Source organism: Chiloscyllium punctatum, chromosome 7 (genome assembly GCF_047496795.1).
Source record: "Chiloscyllium punctatum isolate Juve2018m chromosome 7, sChiPun1.3, whole genome shotgun sequence".
Taxonomy (NCBI): Eukaryota; Metazoa; Chordata; class Chondrichthyes; order Orectolobiformes; family Hemiscylliidae; genus Chiloscyllium; species Chiloscyllium punctatum.
In genome coordinates, this window is record NC_092745.1 from 113,396,868 (window position 1) to 113,421,411 (window position 24,544).

The following is a 24,544-nucleotide window of genomic DNA, read 5'->3' on the forward strand; positions in this document are numbered from 1 at the left end:
GCTTTCATTACATAATGACTAAGGTAAAAATATATCCTCTTTCATCTTGGAATTAGCCCCAGAAGGTAAATGAAAACAGCATAAGTCAGCTTCTTCACTTGTACGAAGGGAAGACTCCCTCATTTCTGCAATTTTTCTGAATGGCCTGAGCCTGGATCAGAAACTCATCTGCAAATCATAAGCAAGCCAGCTCCTTGCCAAAACTGACTTTCAAATGTAAACAGTCAAAATAAAAAAACAATTGCGAGGGATACAGAATCCCTACAGTGAGGAAGCAGGCCACTTGGCCCAATGAGTCCACACTGTCCCCTCCATAGGGCACCCACCCTTCCCTATCCACATAACTCAACATTTTGCATGTTTAATCCACCTAGCCTGCACATCCCTGGACATGATATGAGAGTTTAGCACAGCCAATCCATCTAACCTGCACATCTTTGGACTGTGGGGGGAGACTTTAGCACCCAGCGACACTGGGAGAATGTGCAAACTCCACACAGACAGTCGCCGGAGGCTGGAATTGAATCCAGGTCCTTGGTGCTGTGAAGCAGCAGTGCTAACCACTAAATCACTGTGCTGCCCAACATGGAGTGCATTATATAAATCAATATCATTGTTGAATTTCAGAAAACTGAAGAAAAATGATGAAATACTGCGTTTTTAATTCATTCAGGATATAGACTTATCTGGCTAGTCCACCATTTATTGACCATCCCTAATTGCCCAGTAGGCAGCTAATAGAACATAGAACAATACAGCACAGAACAGGCCCTTCGGCCCACGATGTTGTGCCGAACTTCTATCCTAGATTAAGCACCCATCCATGTACCTATCCAAATGCCGCTTAAAGGTCGCCAATGAATCTGACTCTACCACTCCCTCGGGCAGCGCATTCCATGCCCCCACCACTCTCTGGGTAAAGAACCCACCCCTGACATCTCCCCTATACCTTCCACCCTTCACCTTAAATTTATGTCCCCTTGTAACACTCTGTAGTACCCGGGGAAAAAGTTTCTGACTGTCTACTCTATCTATTCCTCTGATCATCTTATAAACCTCTATCAAGTCACCCCTCATCCTTCGCCGTTCCAACGAGAAAAGGCCGAGAACTCTCAAATTATCCTCGTACGACCTACTCTCCATTCCAGGCAACATCCTGGTAAATCTTCTCTGCACCCCCTCCAAAGCTTCCACATCTTTCCTAAAGTGAGGCGACCAGAACTGCACACAGTACTCCAAATGTGGCCTAACCAAAGTCCTGTACAGCTGCAACATCACCTCACGACTCTTGAATTCAATCCCTCTGCTAATAATATCCAGACATATTTAGGTATGTCCAAGGCAAAAAAATGGTTAGGACAAAAATTGGGCCCTTGAAGACAGAAGCAGGGGAATATATTACTGGGAACGAAGAAATGGCAGAGGAATTAAATGGGTACTTCAGATCTGTGTTCACTGGGGAAGACACAAGCAATCTCCCTGAGGTAACAGTGGCTGAAGGACCTGAACTTAAGGGAATTTATATTTGCCAGGATTTGGTGTTGGAGAGACTGTTAGGTCTGAAGGTTGATAAGTCTCCGGGACCTGATGGCCTGCATCCCAGGGTACTGAAGGAGGTGGCTCGGGAAATCGTGGATGCGCTGGTGATTATTTTCCAGAGTTCAATAGAATTGGGGTCGGTTCCTGAGGATTGGAGGGTGGCTAATGTTGTGCCACTTTTTAAGAAGGGTGGGCGGGAGAAAGCAGGAAATTATAGACCAGTTAGTCTGACCTCAGTGGTGGGAAAGATGCTGGAGTCTATTATAAAGGATGAAATTACGGCACATCTGGATAATAGTAACAGGATAGGACAGAGTCAGCATGGATTTATGAAGGGGAAATCATGCTTAACTAATCTTCTTGAATTTTTTGAGGATGTAACTCGGAAGATGGACGAGGGAGATCCAGTGGATGTAGTGTACCTGGACTTTCAGAAAGCTTTTGATAAAGTCCCACACAAGAGGTTAGTGAGTAAAATTAGGGTGCACGGGATTGGGGGCAAAGTACTAGATTGGATAGAGAATTGGTTGGCTAATAGGAAACAAAGGGTAGTGATTAACGGCTCCATTTCGGAATGGCAGGCAGTGACCAGTGGGGTACCGCAGGGATCCATGCTGGGACCGCAGCTTTTTACAATATATGTAAATGATATAGAAGATGGTATCAGCAATAACATTAGCAAATTTGCTGATGACACAAAGCTAGGTGGTAGGGTGAAATGTGATGAGGATGTTAGGAGATTACAGGGTGACCTGGACAAGTTAGGTGAGTGGGCAGATGCATGGCAGATGCAGTTTAATGTGGATAAATGTCTGGTTATCCACTTTGGTGGCAAGAACAGGAAGGCAGATTACTACCTCAATGGTATCAAATTAGGTAAAGGGGCTGTTCAGAGAGATCTGGGTGTTCTTGTCCACCAGTCAATGAAGGCAAGCATGCAGGTACAGCAGGTCATGAAGAAGGCTAATAGCATGCTGGCCTTCATAACAAGAGGGATTGAGTATAGAAGCAAAGAGGTGCTTCTGCAGCTGTACAGGGCCCTGGTGAGACCACACCTGGAGTACTGTGTACAGTTCTGGTCTCCAAATTTGAGGAAAGACATTCTGGCTATTGAGGGAGTGCAGCGTAGGTTCACGAGGTCAATTCCTGGAATGGCAGGATTGCCTTACACGGAAAGACTGAAGCGACTGGGCTTGTATACCCTTGAGTTTAGAAGACTGAGAGGGGATCTGATTGAAACGTATAGGATTATGAAAGGACTGGACACTCTGGCAGGAGGGAACATATTTCCGTTGATGGGGGAGTGCCGAACCAGAGGACACAACTTAAAAATACGGGGTAGACCATTTAGGACAGAGATGAGGAGAAACTACTTCACCCAGAGAGTGGTGGCTGTGTGGAATGCTCTGCCCCAGAGGGCAGTGGAGGCCTGGTCTCTGGATTCATTTAAGAAAGAATTGGATAGAGCTCTTAAAGATAGTGGAGTCAAGGGGTATGGAGATAAGGTTGGAACAGGATACTGATTAGGAATGATCAGCCATGGTCATATTGAATGGCGGTGCAGGCTCGAAGGGCAGAATGGCCTACTCCTGCATCTATTGGCTATTGTCTATTATCTATAGACAACCCCGGACAAACAAGTAGAATATCCCAGGTTCTGTGTTAAATGAACACAATGGCCCTTCAAAGTTAGGAGAGCTGAGAACTTGAAATCAACACTGACTTAATCATAATAATGAGCTTGAACTTTGATTAAACTTTGCTAAAGACAGAAAGTGTTGAAAATACTCAGTGGGTTAGGCAACACCTGTGAAATGAGAAATAAAGTTAATGTTTCAGGTTGACAACCTTTACCAGAATGGAAAAATGTTCATAAAGTAATACGTTATGAATTGGGTGGTAATGATACTGAAAGGTTATGTTAAAAAGCCAGTCTTTCTTTATGTAGATGCAGAGCCTTAAACAAAAAGGCTGTCAAAAGTCATTTAACTTCTCTTGTGGATTCAGGAGTCATCAACTTGTTGGAGGAAACACACTGTACATATCTCAAGAAGGATCAAAAATAGCTTCAAAGAACACCCGATTTAATATTTTAAAAGTGTGAAAAATTATAGCTTTGGTGATAACGGCAAGGGTTTAGCAAGATACCTCAAAAGGGATTCCAGTGATAATTAACTTCCTCACCTTTTCCTGAGGAACACTGAAATATTGGAATTGCATATCGGTATTTTGAGTTTTGAACCATATACTGTATGGTTGAGGATAGCTATTTTTTGTGCAGATATCTCAGGAGAGGATCAGAGCACCATTCCAGGCAAGAGCTCTCAGCCAAACCAACTAATAATTGAAAGAAGAGTTAGATTTTCGCTCTGACATTCAATTGCAGAGAGGGGTTTCTAGAAATCATCCTGGTTCTGCTCAAATGAGACAGTCTTCAAGTGTCACAGAGGCAGGAGGAGTAAGGAAAAGGGACCTACACCCATTCCCATAAGCTACTCAACTTACTGAGTCCACCTAGAAACGCAAACTCCATTGCAACAGCTGAACCTGACTCTTCAACTTTGAGCAATATTGGGCAACCAATATTTCCACTACAAGCTATGAACCTTCATTGAATGGCTGAACTGAATACAAGACCATTGGAAGGTAAGAAATAGAAACAGGAGTAAGGGGTTCAGGTCCTCGAGCCTGCTCCATCATTCAATAGGATCACGGCTGGGCTGACCCGACTCTCATACATTCACTTTCCTTCCTTCTCCCCATAGCCATCAATTCCCCTATTGATCAAGAATCTATGTCCTTCCAAAAGTATACATAAAGACTGTGTCCCCTTAGCTCTCTCTGGCAAGGAGCTACGAGAATTCTCAATCCTCATAAGAAAATCCTCCACATCTCAGTCTCAGAATAAAGGGCAACCAGTTTGAGATTATGTCCTCTAGTCCAAGACTTCCCCATGAGGGGAAACATCTTCTCAGCATTTATGCTGTCAAGACCTTTAAGAATCATATACGTTTCAATGAGATCACCTCTCATTCTTTTGAATTCCACTGAGTAGAGTTCTAATCTGTTTAGCTGGCACATCTGGCAGAGATTTTCCTGCACATCCAAACACCTCATCTACTGTATCCATTGCAGTAGGTGGAAGTCCTAGACCTTCTCCACCACCAAATCAAAGCCATCCTATGACTGGATGAAGAATGCCTTATTTTCCACTTTGGGACCATTAAACCACACAGTATCAACATTGACTTCATCACTTTCCTTATCTCCCCTCCCCCAACATCATGCTAGATTCAACCCTCTAACTCAGCATTGCCCTCTTGAACTGTCCTACCTGTCCATTTCCTTCCCACCTATTCACTCCACCCTCCCCTCCAACCTATCACTATCACCCACCTACCTTTCCCCCCTACCCTTAACCCCCGATTTATCTCTACGCTCATCTCCCCAACCCTCACATTCCTAATGAAGCACTTATGCTAGAAACATCAACTCTCCTGCACCTCAGATGCTGCCTGACCTGCTGTGCTTTTCCAATGTCACGCTTTTCAGGATCAAGGAAGTCTCTGAGCGGACATAGAATATTGTGAATGGACAGAGTGAGCAGCCAGAGGTTGTGACCTCAAGGGTTGCAATATCAGGTTACTTCCTGCACCACATGCCAGTGAAGTTAGCAATAGGAAGATTGCAAATATATGGCAAACGTGGCAAAGAGGTATGCTGGTGTCATTTGGAAGGATTTAAACTAGTGTGGTGGGGGGAGGGGGGTGGGAGCGGGAATCAGAGCATTAAGTCAGCAAGTAAAATGACTGAAGAGTCATCAAAGACTCAGGTGAATAAAGCTTAGTGGAAGAACAGCTTGGTTATTAAATGTGGCAGAGCTGGCAGTCTTAAATGTATTTGTTCTAATGTGAGGAGTATGACAGGTAAGGCAGATGACATAGGGGGTTTAGATTAATACATATAACTGTGATGTTGTAGCTGTAACAGATACTGGTAGAGAGAGGGACAAGATAGCTTAACGGGGTATTTAGATGGCCAGGTGAAATAGAGAGTGATCTAACAGAGACGGGGGAGTTGCGTTGCTGATAAAGGAGAATATTACAGCTGTACTCTGTGAGACACCTTGGAGGGTTCATCCAGCAATGTCGTGCGAGTACAGGTCAGGAATATGAAGGGTGAGTCACTTTGATGGGACTGTATTATATGCCTCCCAACAGCCAGTAGGTAATAAAGGAAGAAATATGTGGACAGATTATAGAAAAGCTTAAAACAATTAGGTTGTTATGGTGGGGTATTTTAACTTCCCTAGTATTGACTGGGACTCATTTAGTGCCAGGGGCTTGGATGGAGGGCAAATTTGTTAGACATAGCAGAATGGCTTTTTGAAACAATATGTATGTAGTCCAACATGAGAGGGAGCCATACTAGAGCTGGATTGGGGAACGAGCCCATTGAGATGATTGAATTTTCAGTAGGGGAACATTTCAGGAACAGTAACCATAACTCTAATCATTTTAAGTTATTTAAGGATAAGAACCCGAGTCGTGGAAGTATTAAATTGGGGGGGGGGGGGGGGGGGGGGGTATCTACTGTATTATTAGAACTAGGGACTGTAGGTTGGGGGTGCCTGTTTGAGGGTAAATCCACATCTGGCATGTAGAAATCTTTTAAAGATTAGAGTTCAGGATGAGCATGTTGCTGTGCTAATGAAGAATAAGGATGGCAGGATTCAGGAAATCTGAGATGACAAGAAAAGCAGAGCTTCATCAAGTCAAAAAAGGAGACATATATAAGGTTTAGGAAACAGAAAATAGACAGAGCCCTCAAAAGAATAGCTGGCAAGAACTCAAACAAGGAATTAGGAGGGCTAAAAGGGCCCTAAAATATATTTAACAAACAGGACTAAGGAAAATCCCATGGCATTTTCTACATATATAAGGAGCAAATGGTAAGTAGGGAAAAGGTAGGTCCATTCAAAAACAAGGAGGGAATTTACATGTGGAGCCGGAGGAAGTGGGGGAGGTCCATAATGAATGTTTTCATCAGATTCACAAAGGAGGAGGACATGGTAATTGTGGTGAGTCCTGGGAGGGGTATGTTGATACTCTAGAGCTTGTCAGTATTTAAAAGAAAAACTACTGAGAATTTGAAAAGCATTAATCTGGACAGGTCCCCAGGACCTGATGGGATCTATTGCAGAATGCTGAGGGAGGCAGGTGAGGTAATTGTTGGAGACTGGTACAAAATCTATGTATCCTCTTTAGTCACAGGAGAGGATCTAGATGATTGGAAAATAGCCAATGTTGTTCCTTTGTTTAAGAAGGCCAACAGGGATAATCAGGGAAATTACTGGAGAAGATTCTTAAAGACAGGGTTTACTCATATTTAGAAAAATACAGACTAAGAACATAGAACAGTAACAGCACAGTACAGGCCCTTCGGCCCTTGATGTTGTGCTGACCTTGTATCCTATTCTAAGATCAGACTAACCTATATACCCTTCACTTTACCATCATTCATGTGCATATCCAAGAGCCGCTTAAATGTCCTTAATGTATGTGACTCTATCAACACCGCTGGCAGTGTATTCCATGCACCCACCACTTTCTATGCAAAGAACCAACCTCTGACATCACCCTTAAACCTTCCTACAATCACCTTAAAATTATATCACCTTGTGGTAGCCATTTCCACCCTGAGAAAACATTTGTGACAATTCACTCTATCTATGCCTCTCATTATCTTGTACACCTTTATCAAGTCACCTCTCATCCCCCTTCACTCCAATGAGAAAAGCACTCACTCTCTCAAATGTTTTTCATAAAACTTGCCCTCCAGTCCAGGCAGGATCCTGGTAAATCTCCTCTGCACCCCCTCTAAAGCTTCCTCATCTTTCCTATAATGAGGCAACCAGAACTGAACACAATATTCCAAGTGTAGTCTAACCAGGGCTCTATAGCGATGGGGCATAACCTCATGGCTCTTAAGCTCAATTCCCCCTGCTAGTGAAGGCCAACGTACCATATGCCTTCTTAACAATCCTACCAACTTGAGTGGCAACTTTGAGGGATCTATGGACATGGACCCAAGATCCCTCTGTTCCTCCACACGGCCAAGAATCCTGCAGTCAAACCCTATATTCTGTATTCAAATTCAACCTTCCAAAGTGAATGACTTCACACTTTTCTGGTTGAACTCCATCTGCCACTTATCAGCCTAGTTCTGCATCCTGTCAATGTCCCGTTGTAACCTATAACAGCCCTCCACACTATCCAGCACTCCATTAATCTGTGTGTCATCTGCTGCACTTGGAGTTTTATGTACAGTTCCAGTCACCGCATTATGGGAAGGATGTGGAAGTTTTGGAAAGGGATCAGAGGTGATTTACTAGGATGACGCCTGGTATGGAGGGAAGGTCTTAGAGGAAAGGTTGAGGGACTTGAGGCTGTCTTCATTAGAGAGAACAAGGTTGAGAGGTAACTTAATTGAGACATATAAGATAATCAAAGGGTTAGATCGGGTGTACAGTGGGAGTCTTTTTCCTCGGATGGTAATGGCTAGCATGAGGAGACATAGCTGTAAATTAATGGGTAATAGATATAGAACAGACATCAGAGGTAGTTTCTTTACTCAGAGAGTAGTAGGGGCTTGGAATGCCATGCATATAACAGTAATAGGCTCACCAACTTTTAGGGCATTTAAATGGTTATTGGATAAACATATGGATAAGAGTGGAATAGTATAGGTTAGATGGGCTTCAGATTGGTTCCACAGGTTGGTGCAACATCAAGGGCTGAATGGCTTTATTGCCCTGTAATGTTCTATTAACATTACAGAGTCCTCAATCGCTCCTCATATGACAAGCCTTTCATTCCTGAGATTATTCTTGCAAACCTCCTTTCAACCTCCTCTAATGCCATCAGATCCTTCCTTAGATACAGGGCCCAAAACTGCTCAAAATATTTCACATGGGGTCTGACCAGATCCTTATACCACCTCAGCAGTACACCACTGGTATTGTATTCTAGTCCTTTCAAAACGACAAACTGGACCTGCATGTTAACATTAAGAGAATCCTAACTAGGACCCTCCAAGTTCCCTTATGCTTCAGATTTTCAAAGCCTTTCCCCATTTAGAAAATAGTACATGGTTCTATTCTGCCTACCAGAGTGCATAACCTCGCACTTTTCCAAATTGTACTCCATCTGCCATTTCTCTACCCACTCTCCTAGCTCGTCCAAGTCCTTATAGGCCTTGCCCACCACCCCGACACTACTTGTCCCTCCACCTATCTTTGTGTCATCTGCAAACTTAGCAGCAATGCCCTCAATTCCTTTGTTCAGATCATAAATGTATAACGCGAATAGTTATGGTCCCATTGCAGACCTCTGCAGAACTCCACTAGTCACTGGCTGCCATCCTGAAAAGATCCCTTTATCCCCACATTGTACATTCTGCCAGGCAGCCAGATTCTCTGTCCATACCAGTACCTCACTCCTAAAACCATGTGCTCTTATTTAGCAGCCTTCTGTACAGCACCTTGTCAAAGACTTTCTGCAGATTGAATTAGATCAAGTCCACTTGCTTTCCTTTGTCTATATTGTTCATTACCTCCTCAAAAAATTCTAACAGGTTTGTCAGGAATAATCTTCCTTTGACAAAGTTATGCTGACTTAGCCCTATTTATCCAAGGACTCTACAATCTCATACTTAAATGTGGACTCTAAAATCTTAATTATCGAGGTTAGGCTAACCGGCTTATAATTTCCCATTTTCTGCTGCCCTCCCTTCTTAAATACGGTTGTTACGTCACATTTTGTACTGTGGCCCTCACTGGCTACTGTTTCACATTTATAAATATCTTTTATCCTTATCAGCATTTATCCTTGTATGTAATATTGCTTCAAGTAACACCACCATCTCCAAAAAGAGACGATTTAAGCACTGCCAGAGTCTGGCAAGGTCAGGATTGTGATGGAACATTCCCCATTTGCCTGGATGGGTGCAGCTCCAACAGTACTCAAGAAGCTTGACATCATCCAGGAACAAGCAGCCCACTTGATTAAGACCACATCCACAAACATCCACCACCAACGCTCAGCAGCATCGGTGTGTACTATTACAAGATGCACTGCAGAAATTTACCAGAGATCCTTAAGTAGTCTCTCCCCTCTAGAAGGGCAAGGGAAGCAGATATTTAGAAATACCACCACTTGCAAGTTCCTCTCCAAACCACTCACCATCCTGACTTGGAAACAGATCACCATTCCTTCACTGTCACTGGGTCAAAATCTTTGATTCCCTTCCTAAGGGCACTGTGGGTCCACCTCCATGGACCACAATGGTTCAAGAAGGCAGCTTATCACCACTTTCCCAACTAGAGATGGACAGTAAGCGCATGTCCACACTGCCCAGCTAATGACACTGATAAACAAATAAAAATATTTAGTTTGTAACTTCATGAGTTTTACTTATGTTGCTAAGAATTCAATTGTAGTAAATGAACCTTTTACCTTTTCAGCTGGGTAATTTCAAAATTAAAATGACTCAATTAAAAGTGGGTTAAATTAAAAGTTGGCTCTCATTCCTTTAAATGGCAGTAAGTATATTCCTGATGAAGGACTTTTGCCTGAAACATCGATTTTCCTGCTCCTCGGATGCTGCCTAAACTGCTGTGCTTTTCCAGCACCACTCTAATCCAGAGTCTGGTTTCCAGCATCTGCAGTCATTGTTTTTGCCTAGTAAGTATAGCCCAATCATACTCAACCTCTCCTTATAAAACAGACTCTCCCATGATTAGATTACTTACAGTGTGGAAACAGGCCCTTCGGCCCAACAAGTCCACACCGACCCAATTCACATGTGCAGGCCAGGTGAATTGGCCATGCTAAATTGCCCGTAGTGTTAGGTAAGGGGTAAATGTAGGAGTATGGGTGGGTTGCGCTTCGGCGGGTCGAAGTTATTTGGGTGGAACTGAGAAATAAGAAAGGGATGATCACCTTATTGAGATGGTATTATAAACCCCCCAAGAGGGAAATTGAGAAACAAACTTGCAAGGAGATCTGTAAGAATAATAGGATAGTTATGGTAGGGGATTCTAACTTTCCAAACATAGACTGGGACTGTCATACAGTTAAAGGTTTAGATGGAGAGGAATTTCTTAAGTGTGTACAAGACAATTTTCTGATTCAGTATGTGGATGTACCTACGAGAGAAGGTGCAAAACTAAACCTACTCTTGGGAAATAAGGCAGGGCAGGTGACTAAGGTGTCAGTGGGGGACCACTTTAGGGCCAGCAACCATAATTCTATTCTTTTTAAAATAATGATGGAAAAGGATAAACCAGATCTAAAAGTTGAAGTTCTAAAGTGGAGAAAGGTCAATTTTGACGGTATTAGGCAAAAACTTTCGAAAGCAGATTGGAGGCAGATGTTCACAGGTAAAGGGACGGCTGGAAAATGGAAAGCCTTCAGAAACGAAATAACAAGAATCCAGAGAAAGTATATTCCTGTCAGGGTGAAAGGGAAGGCTGGTAGGTATAGGGAATGCTGGATGATGAAAGTAATTGAGGGTTTGGTTAAGAAAAAGAAGGAAGCATATGCCAGGTATAGACAGGATAGATCGAGTGAATCCTTAGAAGAGTTTCAAGGCAGTAGGAGTATACTTAAGAGGGAAATCAGGAGAGCAAAAAGGAGACATGAGATAGCTTTGGCAAATAGAATTAAGGAGAATCCAAAGGGTTTTTACAATTATCTTAAGGACAAAAGGGTAACTAGGGAGAGAATAGGGCCCCTCAAAGATCAGCAAGGCGGCCTTTGTGTGGAGCCACAGAAAATGGGGGAGATACTAAATGAAAATTTTGCATCAGTACTTACTGTGGAAAAGGAAAACGAAGATATGAACTGTAGGGAAATAGATGGTGACATCTTGCACAATGTCCAGATTACAGAGGAGGAAGTGTTGGATGTCTTGAAAAGGTTAAAAGTAGATAAATCCCCAGGACGTGATCAGGTGTACCCAAGAACTCTGTGGGAAGCTAGAGAAGTGATTGCTGGGCCTCTTGCTGAGATATTTCTATCATCGATAGTCACAGGTGAGGTGCCGGAAGACTGGAGGTTGGCAAACATGGTGCCACTGTTTAAGAAGGGTGGTAAAGACAAGCCAGGGAACTGTAGACCGGTGAGCCTGACCTCGGTGGTGGGCAAGTTATTGGAGGGAATCCTGAGGGACAGGATATACATGTATTTGGAAAGGCAAGGACTGATTAGGGATAGTCAACATGGCTTGTGCTTGGGAAATCATGTCTCACAAACTTGATTTGAGTTTTTTGAAGAAGTAACAAAGAAGATTGATGAGGCAGAGCAGTAGATGTGATCTATATGGACTTCAGTCAGGCGTTCGACAAGGTTCCCCATGGGAGACTGATTTGCAAGGTTAGATCTCATGGAATACAGGGAGAACTAGCCATTTAGATACAGAACTGGCTCAAAGGTAGAAAACAGAGGGTGGTGGTGGAGGGTTCGTTTTTCAGACTGGAGGCCTGTGACCAGTGGAGTGCCACAAGGATCGGCGCTGGGCCCTCTATGTTTTGTCATTTACATGAATAATTTGGATGCGAGCATAAGAGGTACAGTTAGTAAGTTTGCAGATGACACCAAAATTGGAGGTGTAGTGAACAGCGAAGAACCTTACCTCAGATTACAACAGGATCTTGATCAGATGGGCTAATGGGCTGAGAAGTGGCAGATGGAGTTTAATTCAGATATATGCAAGGTGCTGCATTTTGGGAAAGCAAATCTTAGCAGGACTTACACACTTAATGGTAAGGGCCGAAGGAGTGTTGCTGAACAAAGAGACGTTGGAGTGCAGGTTCATAGCTCCTTGAAAGTGGAGTCACAGGTAGATAGTATAGTAAAGGCGGCGTTTGGTATGCTTTCCTTTATTGGTCAGAGTATTGAGTACAGGAGTTGGGAGGTCATGTTGCGGCTGTACAGGACATTGGTTAGGCCACTATTGGAATATTGCGTGCAATTCTGGTCTCCTTCCTATCGGAAAGATGTTGTGAAACTTGAAAGGGTTCAGAAAAGATTTACAACGATGTTGCCAGGGTTGGAAGATTTGAGCTATAGAGATAGGCTGATCAGGCTGGGGCTGTTTTTCCTAGAGCGTCGGAGGCCGAGGGGTGACCTTATAGAGATTTACAAAATTATGAGGGGCATGGATAGGATAAATAGGCAAAGTCTTTTCCCTGGGGTCGGGGAGTCCAGAACGAGAGGGCGTAAGTTTAGGGTGAGATGGGAAAGATATAAAAGAGACTTAAGGGGCAACTATTTCACGCAGAGTGGTACGTGTAGACAATAGGTGCAGGAGTAGGCCATTCTGCCCTTCGAACCTGCACCACCATTCATTATGATCATGGCTGATCATCCTCAATCAGTATCCTGTTCCTGCCTTATCTCCATAACCCTTGATTCTACTATCCTTGAAAGCTCTATCCAACTCTTTCTTAAACGAATCCAGAGACTGGGCCTCCACTGCCTTCTGGGACAGAGTATTCCACACACCCACCTCACTCTGGGTGAAGAAGTATCTCCTCATCTCTGTCCTAAATGGATTAGTGGTGCTGGAAGAGCATAACAGTTCAGGCAGCATCCAAGGAGCTTCGAAATCGACGTTTCGGGCAAAAGCCCTTCAACAGGAATAAAGGCAGTGAGCCTGAAGCGTGGAGAGATAAGCTCCATCCGCCATGACCAGGGCCTCAAAGCCCTCCGTTTTTTTCCTCTCCAGACGTCCCCAACAGTACCCTTCCACTGACACTCTCATTCGTTTGGCCGAACTGGTCCTCACCCTTAACAATTTCTCCTTTGAATCCTCCCACTTCCTCCAGACCAAAGGGGTAGCCATGGGCACACGAATGGGCCCCAGCTATGCCTGTCTCTTTGTTGGCTACACAGAGCAGTTGATCTTCCGTAATTACACCGGCACCACTCCCCACCTCTTCCTCCGCTACATTGATGACTGCATTGGCACCACCTCTTGCTCCCGCGAGGAGGTTGAGCAATTCATCAACTTCACCAACACATTCCACCCTGACCTTAAATTTACCTGGACCATCTCTGACACCTCCCTCCCCTTCCTAGACTTCTCCATCTCCATTAATGACGACCGACTTGACACTGACATTTTTTACAAACCCACCGACTCCCACAGCTACCTGGATTACACCTCTTCCCACCCTACCTCTTGCAAAAATGCCATCCCGTATTCCCAATTCCTCCGCCTCCGCCGGATCTGCTCCCAGGAGGACCAGTTCCACCACAGAACACAACAGATGGCCTCCTTCTTTAGAGACCGCAATTTCCCTTCCCACGTGGTTAAAGATGCCCTCCAACGCATCTCGTCCACATCCCGCACCTCCGCCCTCAGACCCCACCCCTCCAACTGTAACAAGGACAGAACGCCCCTGGTGCTCACCTTCCACCCTACCAACATTAGCATAACAAATCATCGGCCGACATTTCCGTCACCTCCAAACAGACCCCACCACCAGGGATATATTTCCCTCCTCACCCCTTTCCGCCTTCCGCAAAGACCGTTCCCTCCGTGACTACCTGGTCAGGTCCACGCCCCCCCCTACAACCCACCCTCCAATCCTGGCACTTTCCTCTGCCACCACAGGAACTGTAAAACCTGCGCCCACACCTCCTCCCTCACCTCTATCCAAGGCCCTAAAGGAGCCTTCCACATCTATCAAAGTTTTACTTGCACATCCACTAATATCATTTATTGTATCCATTGCTCCCGATCTCCTCTACATTGGGGAAACTGGGCGCCTCCTAGCAGACCGCTTTAGGGAACATCTCCGGGACACCCGCACCAATCAACCACACCACCCCGTGGCCCAACATTTCAACTCCCCCTCCCACTCTGCTGAGGACATGGAGGTCCTGGGCCTCCTTCACCGCTGCTCCCTCACCACCGGACGCCTGGAGGAAAAATGCTTCATCTTCCACCTCGGAACACTTCAACCCCAGGGCATCAATGTGGACTTCAACAGTTTCCTCATTTCCCCTTCCCCCACCTCACCCTAGTTTCAAACTTCCAGCTCAGCACTGTCCCCATGACTTGTCCAGACTTGTCCTACCTGCCTATCTCCTTTTCCACCTATCCACTCCACCCTCTCCTCCCTGACCTATCATCTTCATCCCCTCCCCCACTCACCCATTGTCCTCTATGCTACTTTCTCCCAACCCCTACCGTCCTCTAGCTTATCTCTCCACGCTTCAGGCTCACTGCCTTTATTCCTGATGAAGGGCTTTTGCCCGAAACGTCGATTTCGAAGCTCCTTGGATGCTGCCTGAACTGCTGTGCTCTTCCAGCACCACTAATCCAGAATCTGGTTTCCAGCATCTGCAGTCATTGTTTTTACTTCTGTCCTAAATGGCCTACCCCTTAATTTTAAGCTATGTCCTCTGGTTCGGGACTCACTCATCAGCGGAAACATGTTTCCTGTCTCCAGAGTGTCCAATCCTTTAATAATCTTATACGTCTCAATCAGATCCCCTCTCAGCCTTCTAAACTCAAGGGTATACAAGCCCAGTCGCTCCAATCTTTCAACATAAGATAGTCCCGTCATTCCAGAAATTGACCTCGTGAACCTACGCTGCACTCCCTCAATAGCCAGAATGTCTTTCCACAAATTTGGAGACCAGAACTGCACACAGGTGTGGTCTCACCAGGTCCCTGTACAGCTGTAGAAGAACCTCTTTGCTTCTATACTCAATCCCTCTTGTTATGAAGGACAGCATGCTATTAGATTTTTCCACTACCTGCTGTACCTGCAAGCTTGCCTTCATTGACTGGTGTACAAGAACATCCAGATCTCTTTGTACTGCCCCTTTAACTAACTTAACTCCATTTAGGTAGTAATCTGCCTTCCTGTTCTTGCCTCCAAAATGGATAACCACACATTTATCCACATTAAACTGCATCTGCCATGCATCTGTCCACTCACCTAACCTGTCCAGGTCATCCTGTAGTCTCCTAACATCCTGCTCACATTTCACCCTGCCACCCAGCTTTGTATCATTAGCAAATTTGCTAATGTTACTATTAATACCATCTTCTATATCATTAACATATATTGCAAAAAGCTGCGGTCCCAGCACTGATCCTTGCGGTAACCCACTGGTCACCGCCTGCCATTCCAAAAGGGAACCGTTTATCACTACTCTTTGTTTCCTGTCAGCCAACCAATTTTCAATCCAAGTCAGTACTTTGCCCCAATACCATGCGCCGTAATTTTGCTCACTAACCTCCTATGTGGGACTTTATCAAAGGCTTTCTGAAAGTCCAGGTACACTACATCCACTGGATCTCCCTTGTCCATCTTCAGAGTTACATCCTCAAACAATTCCAGAAGATTAGTGAAGCATGTTTTCCCATTCATAAATCCATGCTGACTCTGACTTATTCTGTTACTGCTATACAGATGTGTCGTAATTTCATCCTTTATAATGGACTCCAGCATCTTTCCCACCACTGAGGTAAGTCTAACTGGTCTATAACTTCCTACTTTCTCTCTCGCTCCTTTCTTAAAAAGTGGTACAACATTAGCCACCCTCCAATCCGCAGGAACTGATCCCGAATCTATCGAATTCTGGAAAATAATCACCAATGCATTCACGATTTCTATGGAATGGAATGAGCTGCCAGAGGTAGTGGTGCAGGCTGGTACAATTGCAACATTTAAGAGGCATTTGGATGGGTATATGAATAGGAAGGGTTTGGAGGAATATGGGCCAGGTGCTGGCAGGTGGGATTAGATTGGGTTGGGATATCTGGTCAGTGTGGATGGGTTGGACTGAAGGGTCTGTTTCCATGCTGTACATCTCTATGACTGGGACGATCAGAGAGAGGGACGGGCTGCAGTGACTGGGAGGGTCGGAGAGAGGGACGGGCTGCTGTGACTGGGAGGGTTGGAGAGGGGGACAGGCTGCAGTGACTGGGTCATGTGTCTTCATTTCTCTTTTTCTAACTTTAATATCTTAGTTCCACTCTACAGGCACACTCAGATTGAATTTGGTTGCACAATGTCCATCGTGACTGAACAGCTCTTTCCTAGATACTATCTGTCAAATGCAATTGGTTAAAATTATGGTCTCAAATGCTGACGTGTTCATCTGAAAATATGAAAATTGAACTTTTTGGTACTAACCTCATGGTGAGTCCAGAGAGATTTTCTGTGTGACACAGTGAACAAAGTGATGCCAACCTTTAAATCAAACAAAGTACAGATTACAGTCAACAGAAACAGCACAATATTGAAGAGTGTCCATCTGAGAGACAATTATGCACAATTGGTAATAATGGGATAATTCATAACAATTGTAAAAAAGTATAATTGATGTGACAGTACAGAAAACATTTTCTAAAGGTGCAGAGGTGGCCCTCACTCAAAGTTGAGGCTCCATTCCTGAGAAAGACTACTTTAAGTAAAACAATTTTTAAATGAATCATAGGTTCTGTAGTTAAAGACTGAGTTGGGTTTCTTCGAACACCTTTTTTCCAGGCGAAACAGAATGCAAGTTGAAATATTGTACCATTACATGAAATCCTCGCTGAAGTAATTTGTAAAATTAAATTTAACCACATCAGCTGTGAAAGTTTACTTTTATAAGTTCAAACTTCAATAACTACCTCCTTTGCTACTCTGTGTCCCTTGTAAAGAACAAACACAGCTCTCATAGCACCAATGAGGTCCCAACGTCATCTGACTTTCACAAACTGACACACACTATAACAAATAGCAGTAATAACGATATGACTCAAGGAAACATTAGCATGATAATGTTAAACTGGGCAATGTTAAAAGAGGATTACCTGTACAATTCATCACTGCAAGATGTTTATGCGCGAATAATCATTAAAAGCAAAGGAAGGCTCAGGAGAAGTCAGAAAGAGGACAGAGAATATGGAAAAGGTCAGAAACCCAATTTCAGGCACAACAGATAAAGAGATAACTATGAGAAAGGGAGTGATTGCACGTCAATGCAAGACTGAAAAAGTGTTGTACTCAAATGCGTGTAATATAAGAGTCAAAGTAAATAAGGTTGGTTACAATGTTGCGGACATCAGAGAGATGTGGATGCAAGGGAATCAGTGCTGGGAACTAAATATCCAAGGATACGCATCTCACTGAAGGGACAGGCAGATGAGCTGGAGTGGGAGGGGAGGCTTGTTTGTAAGAAATGAAATTAAATCAGTAGCAAAAGACTATTTGAGCTGGAAGGTGCAGAATCTGTGAGAGTAGAGTCGAGGAACCATGAAGGATAAAAGATCCTGATGGGAGAAATATACAGGCCCCGTAAGCAGTGGTCAGCGATAATAAATAATAAGACAGAAAAGGCAAGAGAGACACCATTACAATAATCATGGGGGACTTCAATATGCACTTTGGTAGCACATCCCAAAAAACAGAATTTGTGGAATGTCTACAAGAAATGTTCTGGGAGCAATTTTTGATAGTGCCCACTAGGGACCAGGTAATTCTAGATTTGTTGATGTCTAATGAGGCAGACTTGATTAGGGAGATTAAAGTGAAGGAATCCCCAGAGGCCAATGACCACAACAGAATTCACCCTGCAGTTTGAGAGGAAAATGCTGGAATAGTATTACAGTTGAGTAAAGGTAACCATAAAGACTTGAAGGGGGGAGCTGGCCAGAGCTGATTGGAAGGGAAGATGGTGGAGCAGAAATGGCAGGTGTTTCTGGAGGTAATTGGCAGGTACAGCAGAAATTCATTCCAATGAGGAAGAAACATATTAAGGAGAAGATGAGCAACCACGGCCAACAATGGAAGTCAGGGACAGCATAAAAGCAAATGAAAAAGAATATAATGTGGTGAAGATTAATGTAAGCCAGAGGAAGGGAAAGTCTTTAAAAATCACCAAAGGTGAATTTAAAAAAAGGGAAAAGATGATGAAATATGAGATAAGCTAATTAACAATATAAAAAGACAATTGCAAGAGTATTGTTTGAGATATAAAAGGTACAAGAAAGACAAGAGTGGACATGGACTGCTGGAAAATGAGGCTGGATAAGTAGCAAAGGGGAAAAAAAGAAATGGCAGAAGCATTGAATAGGTACTTTGAATTTGTGTTCACGGTGAAAGACACCAATAGCATACTGGAAGTTCAAGAGAATCGGGAGCAGAGATGAGGTGGCCATCACCAAGGAGAAGCTGTTGGGAAAACTGAAAGGTCTGAAGGTGGATAAGTCACCCAGACCAAATGGACTACATCCCAGAATTCTGAAATACTGGTGGTAATATTTCAGGAATCAAGAGAGTCAGGGAGGGTACCAGAGGGCTGGATAATAGCACTGTAATACTTAAGGAGGGAGGGAAGCAGACATTGGGAATTATAGGCCGGTTAGCCTGACCTCAGTTGTTGGTAAGATTTTAGAGCTCACTATTAAGGATGATATTGCGGAGTACTTGGAATGCACAATAAAATACAGCTGAGTCAGATCAACTTTGTTAAGGGGAGGTTGTCATAGACATGTACAGCATGGAAACAGACCCTTTGGTCCAACCTGCCCATGCCGACCAGATATCCCAAACCAATCTAATCCCACCTGCCAGCAACCAGCCCATATCCCTCCAAACCCTTCCTATTCATATACCCATCCAAATGCCTCTTAAATGTTGCAATTGTACCAGCCTCCACCACTTCCTCTGGCAGCTCTTTCCATACACATACCATTCTCTGTGTGAAAAAGTTGCCCCTTAGGTCTCTTTTATATCTTTCCCCTCTCACCCTAAACCTATGCCCTCTAGTTCTGGACTCCCCGACCCCAGGGAAAAGACTTTGTCTATTTATCCTATCCATGCCCCTCATAATTTTGTAAACCTTTATAAGGTCACCCCTCAGCCTCCGACGCTCCAAGGAAAACAGCCCCAGCCTGTTCAGCCTATCCCTGTAGCTCAGACCCTCCAACCCTGGCAATATCCTTGTAAATCTTTTCTAAACCCTTTCAAGTTTCACAACATCTTTCCGATAGGAAGGAGACCAGAATTGCATACAATATTCCAACAGTGGCCTAACCAATGTCCTGTACAGCCGCAACATGACCTCCCAACTCCTGTACTCAATACTCTGGCCAATAAAGGAAAGCATACCAAACGCCGCCTTCACTATACTATCTACCTGTGACTCCACTTTCAAGGAGCTATGAACCTGCACTGCAAGGTCTCTCTGTTCAGCAACACTCCCTAGGACCATACCATTAAGTGTATGAGGCCTGCTAAGATTTGCTTTCCCAAAATGCAGCATCTCGCATTTATGTGAATTAAACTCCATCTGCCACTTCTCAGCCCATTGGCCCATCTGGTCCAGATCCTGTTGTAATCTGAGGTAACCCTCTTCGCTGTCCACTATACCTCCAATTTTGGTGTCATCTGAAAACTTACTAACTGTACCTCTTATGCTTGCATCCAAATCATTAATGTAAATGACAAAACGTAGGTAATCCTCTTCGCTGTCCACTACACCTCTAATATATGCATTATCCTCTGCGTGAAAAAGTTGCCCTCAGGTCCCTCTCACCTTAAACCTATGCGCCCTCTAGCTTTCGATGCCCCCACCCTGGGGGAAAAAAAACTTGCCTATTTACCCTATCTGTGCCGCTTGTGATTTTATAAATCTCAGCCTCTGACACTTCAGGGAAAACAGCCACAAGTCTATTCAGCCTCTCGCTACAGGTCAAACCCTCCAACCCTGGCAATATTCTGAAAAATTTTTCCTGCACCTTTTTACATTTAACATGATCTTTCCAGTAACAGGGAGGCCAGAATTGAACACAGTAATCCAAAAGTGTTCTAACCAATATCCTGTACAGCTGCAAAATGACATTCCAACTCCTGTACTCAATGCACTGACCAATAAAGGCAAGGTTACCAAATGTCTGTCTATCCATGACTCCACTTTGAAGGAACTAACAACCTACACCCCAAGGTCTTTTTGTTCAGCAACACTCCTCAAGGTCCTACCATTAAGTGCATAAGTCCCACCCTCGTTTGCCTTACGAAAATGCCACACCTTACATTTACCTCAAACTCCATCTGCCACTCCTCGACCCATCAGCTCATCTGATCAAGGTCCCTTTGTACTCTGAGATAACCTCCTTCACTGTCCACCATATCACCAATTTTGGTGAAGTGCTTGAGTCAGTCAATCAGTCATCCTTCACAGGAGACACTGTTACCCTCACAGAGTACAATGGCAGTTCACTAGCACCTCCTGAAGGAGCAACTAGGGACAAAGGCATTGACACCCATGTCCTTTGTGTCTAACAAATCTGTTAGAATTCTTTCAAGGCAAAGGAGAGTCAGTGGATGTAATCTATTTGGATTTCCAGAAGGCATTTGAGAAAGCTCCCCACTGAAGGCTGCTAAATAAGATAGGAGACTATGGTGTTCGGGGCAAGGTACTGGTGTGGATAGAGGATTGGCTGGCTAGAAAAAGGCAGAGAATGGGGATAAAGGGGTCTTTTTCAGGATTGCAGTCAGTGACTAGTGGAGTTCTACAGGAATCAGTGTTGGGCCTGAGGGCAGTGTTACTAAGTTTGCAGCTGATACAAAGACAGGTGAAGGAGTAGATAGTGTTGAGGAGGCAGGCAGGCAGCAGAGGACTTGGATAGGCTAGGAGAGTGGACAAAGAAGTGGTAGATGGAATACAATGTGGGAAAGTGTGAGGTTATGCACTTCAGTAGGCAGAATGAAGGCACGTAGTATTTTCTAAATGGGAAAAGGCTTTAGAAATCTGAAACGAAAAAGGGGCTTAGAAATCGTAGTGTTCAAAGTTAGGAAGGCAAAAACAATATGAGAAAACTCTATTTGAGAGACCAAAATACAACAGCAGCGATATACTTTATAAAGTTCTGGTCAGACTGCATTTGGAATACTATGTGCAGTTATGGGTCTCATATCTAAGGAAGGATATGCTGGTGTTGGAGGGATTCCAGAGGAGGTTCATGAGAATGATCCTGAGAATGAATGGCTTGTCATTAGGAGTCATCTAGGACTCTGGGTCTGTACTTGACAGAGTTTTGAAGGATGAAGGGATATCTCATTAACATTTACAGAATATGAAAGGACTGGATAGAATGGACGTGAAGAAATGTTTCCACTAGTGGGAGAGAATAGGAGACCATGGCACAGCCTCAGAGCAAAAGTCTGAGATGAGAAGGAATTACTTCAGCAAGAGGGTGGTGAACCTGTGAAACTCATTGCCATAAAGGGCTGTGGAGGCAAAGTCTTCAAGTGTCTTTGAAGACAGAGACAGAAAGGATCAAACATTATTGGAAGAAGGCAGAACAGGGTTGAGAAACATATCAGCCACGATTGAATGTCGGAGTAGATTGATAGAGCGGGCATGGTGGTTCAGTGATTCACACTGCTGCCTTGAGTTCCAGTCTTGGGTGACTGTCTGTGTGGAGTCTACATTTTTGCCCCATCTCTGCGTGGGTTTCTGCTCAGTGTTCTGGTTTCCCCCCATTATTCAAAACTGTTAGGTGGATGTGCCATGCTAAATTGCCCCCATAGTGTCTAGGGATGTGCAGGTTAGCGGGATTAGTCATGGTAACGTGGAATTATGGGGATAGGGTGGGGATGTGTCTGGGTGGGAAGTTCTTTGGAGATGCATATTCAAATGGTCGAATGGCCTCTTTTCACATAGTAGGGATTCTATGAATGGCCTAATTCTGTTTCTATATGTTGTGCTCTTATAGATGAAGGAGGCTGGGCTGAAGCAATTTCCATTCAGTAAATGATTTCAGCTCTGTTAAATAGAGACAGACAAGTGGAAAGTCAAGCTCTTGATCAAAGGGAGAAAAAGAGAATTTATACTGGGCCATCTACAGCCACCTCTTCATAGCAATTACAAACGGTTTCAAGGAGCCCAAAGGGAAAAATATTTACCTACCCCTCTGGGGTAATCGTACAGGAGACAAAATACTGAACACAGAAAGGCAAGTTATAAAAATTGCACTGAAAGTGCTGCTGAAAAGATAAAAATGCTGATGACAAGTGTGGCCCGAGAGAACACGCCCAGTAAATAGTCAAAGAAAGTGCAACAAAAATCAATCATTAAAACATTTGAAAATTTAAAAAATTTTGCTTTCTCCAGAAATCTGTAACTTTGAATGTATAATTCAGAGATGTTTTTTGCAATACTGAACTGCTTTTAACTGATCATTTCAACTTTATAAAAATGACAGGAGTAAGAGTGGTACTTGATAATAGTGAATCAGCACTCCTTTTTAGACTAAACCAATTTTCTTTCATTAACTTAAATGTAAAAGTAAAATCTGACAGAGCTTAAGTCAAACTAACAGCTTTGTATCAGTCATTTTGCAAAAAACAAATCCATCCTCGATTCTTTTTCCAGTTTGAAGGTTAAACAAAAGAGAATCTGTTATCCATCAGGTGTCAAGCTTTTTAATGTCACTTGACCAAAAACTAGATTAGATTAGATTACTTACAGTGTGGAAACAGGCCCTTTTGGCCCAACAAGTCCATGCCGCCCCGCCGAAGCACAACCCACCCATACCCCTACATTTACCCCTCACCTAACACTATGGGCAATTTAGCATGGCCAATTCACCTGACCTGCACATCTTTGGACTGTGGGAGGAAACCGGAGCACCCGGAGGAAACCCACGCAGACACGGGGAGAACGTGCAAACTCCACACAGTCAGTTGCCTGAGGCAGGAATTGAACCTGGGTCTCTGGTGCGGTGAGGCAGCAGTGCTAACCACTGTGCCACCGTGCCGCCCTAATTCTTTCCATCATTATTTTTTCATATATAATTTACATTTTCTACTGTCTCCATCCTCTCTCAATTTGTTTTTGTATAAATGAACTTGCATACAATATTTGTGTTGTGAATACAATAGAGGTTGAAATGGAGTTGCACATCAGGGTAGACTTTACAAATTCCCTTAATTTGTGCAGAAATTGGCCTGCAAGAATTACATTTTTGGTTACAAAATTGCAGGGCAAGAAAGGACCAGACCATTCAACAAGCCTATCTCCTTCATGATGAAAGGACCATCCAGACCAGAAACTTCCCACTCATACCTCTACACTACAGTCATGTAATATTTCCTGACATAGAGAAAAATATAATCTGGAAAATTCCTTTACGTCCTCAAGTGATCATAATCATCCCATGAGATCACCTGCATGAAAACATGAATTTACTAAGACTTTAGTATTTGTCACTGTTTACATCTCATCCAGGAACAGCATTTTATTTGACATTATCCTCCAGTGGCATTGCTTACCTTTCTGCAATGACTGTATATATAGCCTTCAACATCCACGCTAACTGCGCTGGTACATTCATCTAAAATAGCAAATTGTGGTTTGTGGTAGAATAATCGAGCCATCTGCATTTAAGAAAAATAAATAACATAGTCGCTCACACAAGTCAATATTTATTTCACAGCATATCCATTTTATTCAAATTAGCTGTTAGCCTGTTCTGGCTTTGTTAAACTACAACGGTATCACATTCTTGGAAACATAATTGCAATGATAAGAAAAAGCAGCAAAATTTCAGACTGATAAATATAATACACTGGTGAAACTGCACTGACATTTCAAGAGAGACACTAAATAGATCCCTGTAGACTATAGATCTTCCTGGAGAAGACCCCTTTATGAAGAAGAAAAATATGAATGGCAGACTAGGCTGATGAGCTAAGATACTCTCCTAGAAATTAGTAGTGTGTGCACCATGCCGTTCATAACTTAACCTAGGTCAAGGGAGGAGAAAAACAGGGGTAAAAGCACTTCCACAAGGAGAAAGGCAGGAGTAAGTGTTGTAAACAGACCATCCACTCTCATTGCATATAAGGCAGTGAAAGAACAAAGGCATTTTGTGAGCCTGAATTTTGAGACTGGAATTCAAGAAGATACATAATACCAACAGTAAA

At 43.6% G+C, this 24,544-nt stretch overlaps 1 protein-coding gene across 2 annotated transcripts in view; it reads right to left on the reverse strand.

Annotated features, from left to right (window-relative positions):
* Nucleotides 1–24,544, reverse strand: part of abcd3a (ATP-binding cassette, sub-family D (ALD), member 3a) — a 110,928-nt gene that overhangs the window by 1,205 nt on the left and 85,179 nt on the right. For both annotated transcript variants that reach the window (XM_072574621.1, XM_072574622.1), the window contains exons 21-22: nucleotides 23,891–23,995; nucleotides 16,760–16,816 (exon numbers count right to left, since the gene is read on the reverse strand). In XM_072574621.1, coding sequence (XP_072430722.1) covers nucleotides 16,760–16,816; nucleotides 23,891–23,995 — 162 coding nt within the window. The remainder of the gene's footprint in view (nucleotides 1–16,759; nucleotides 16,817–23,890; nucleotides 23,996–24,544) is intronic.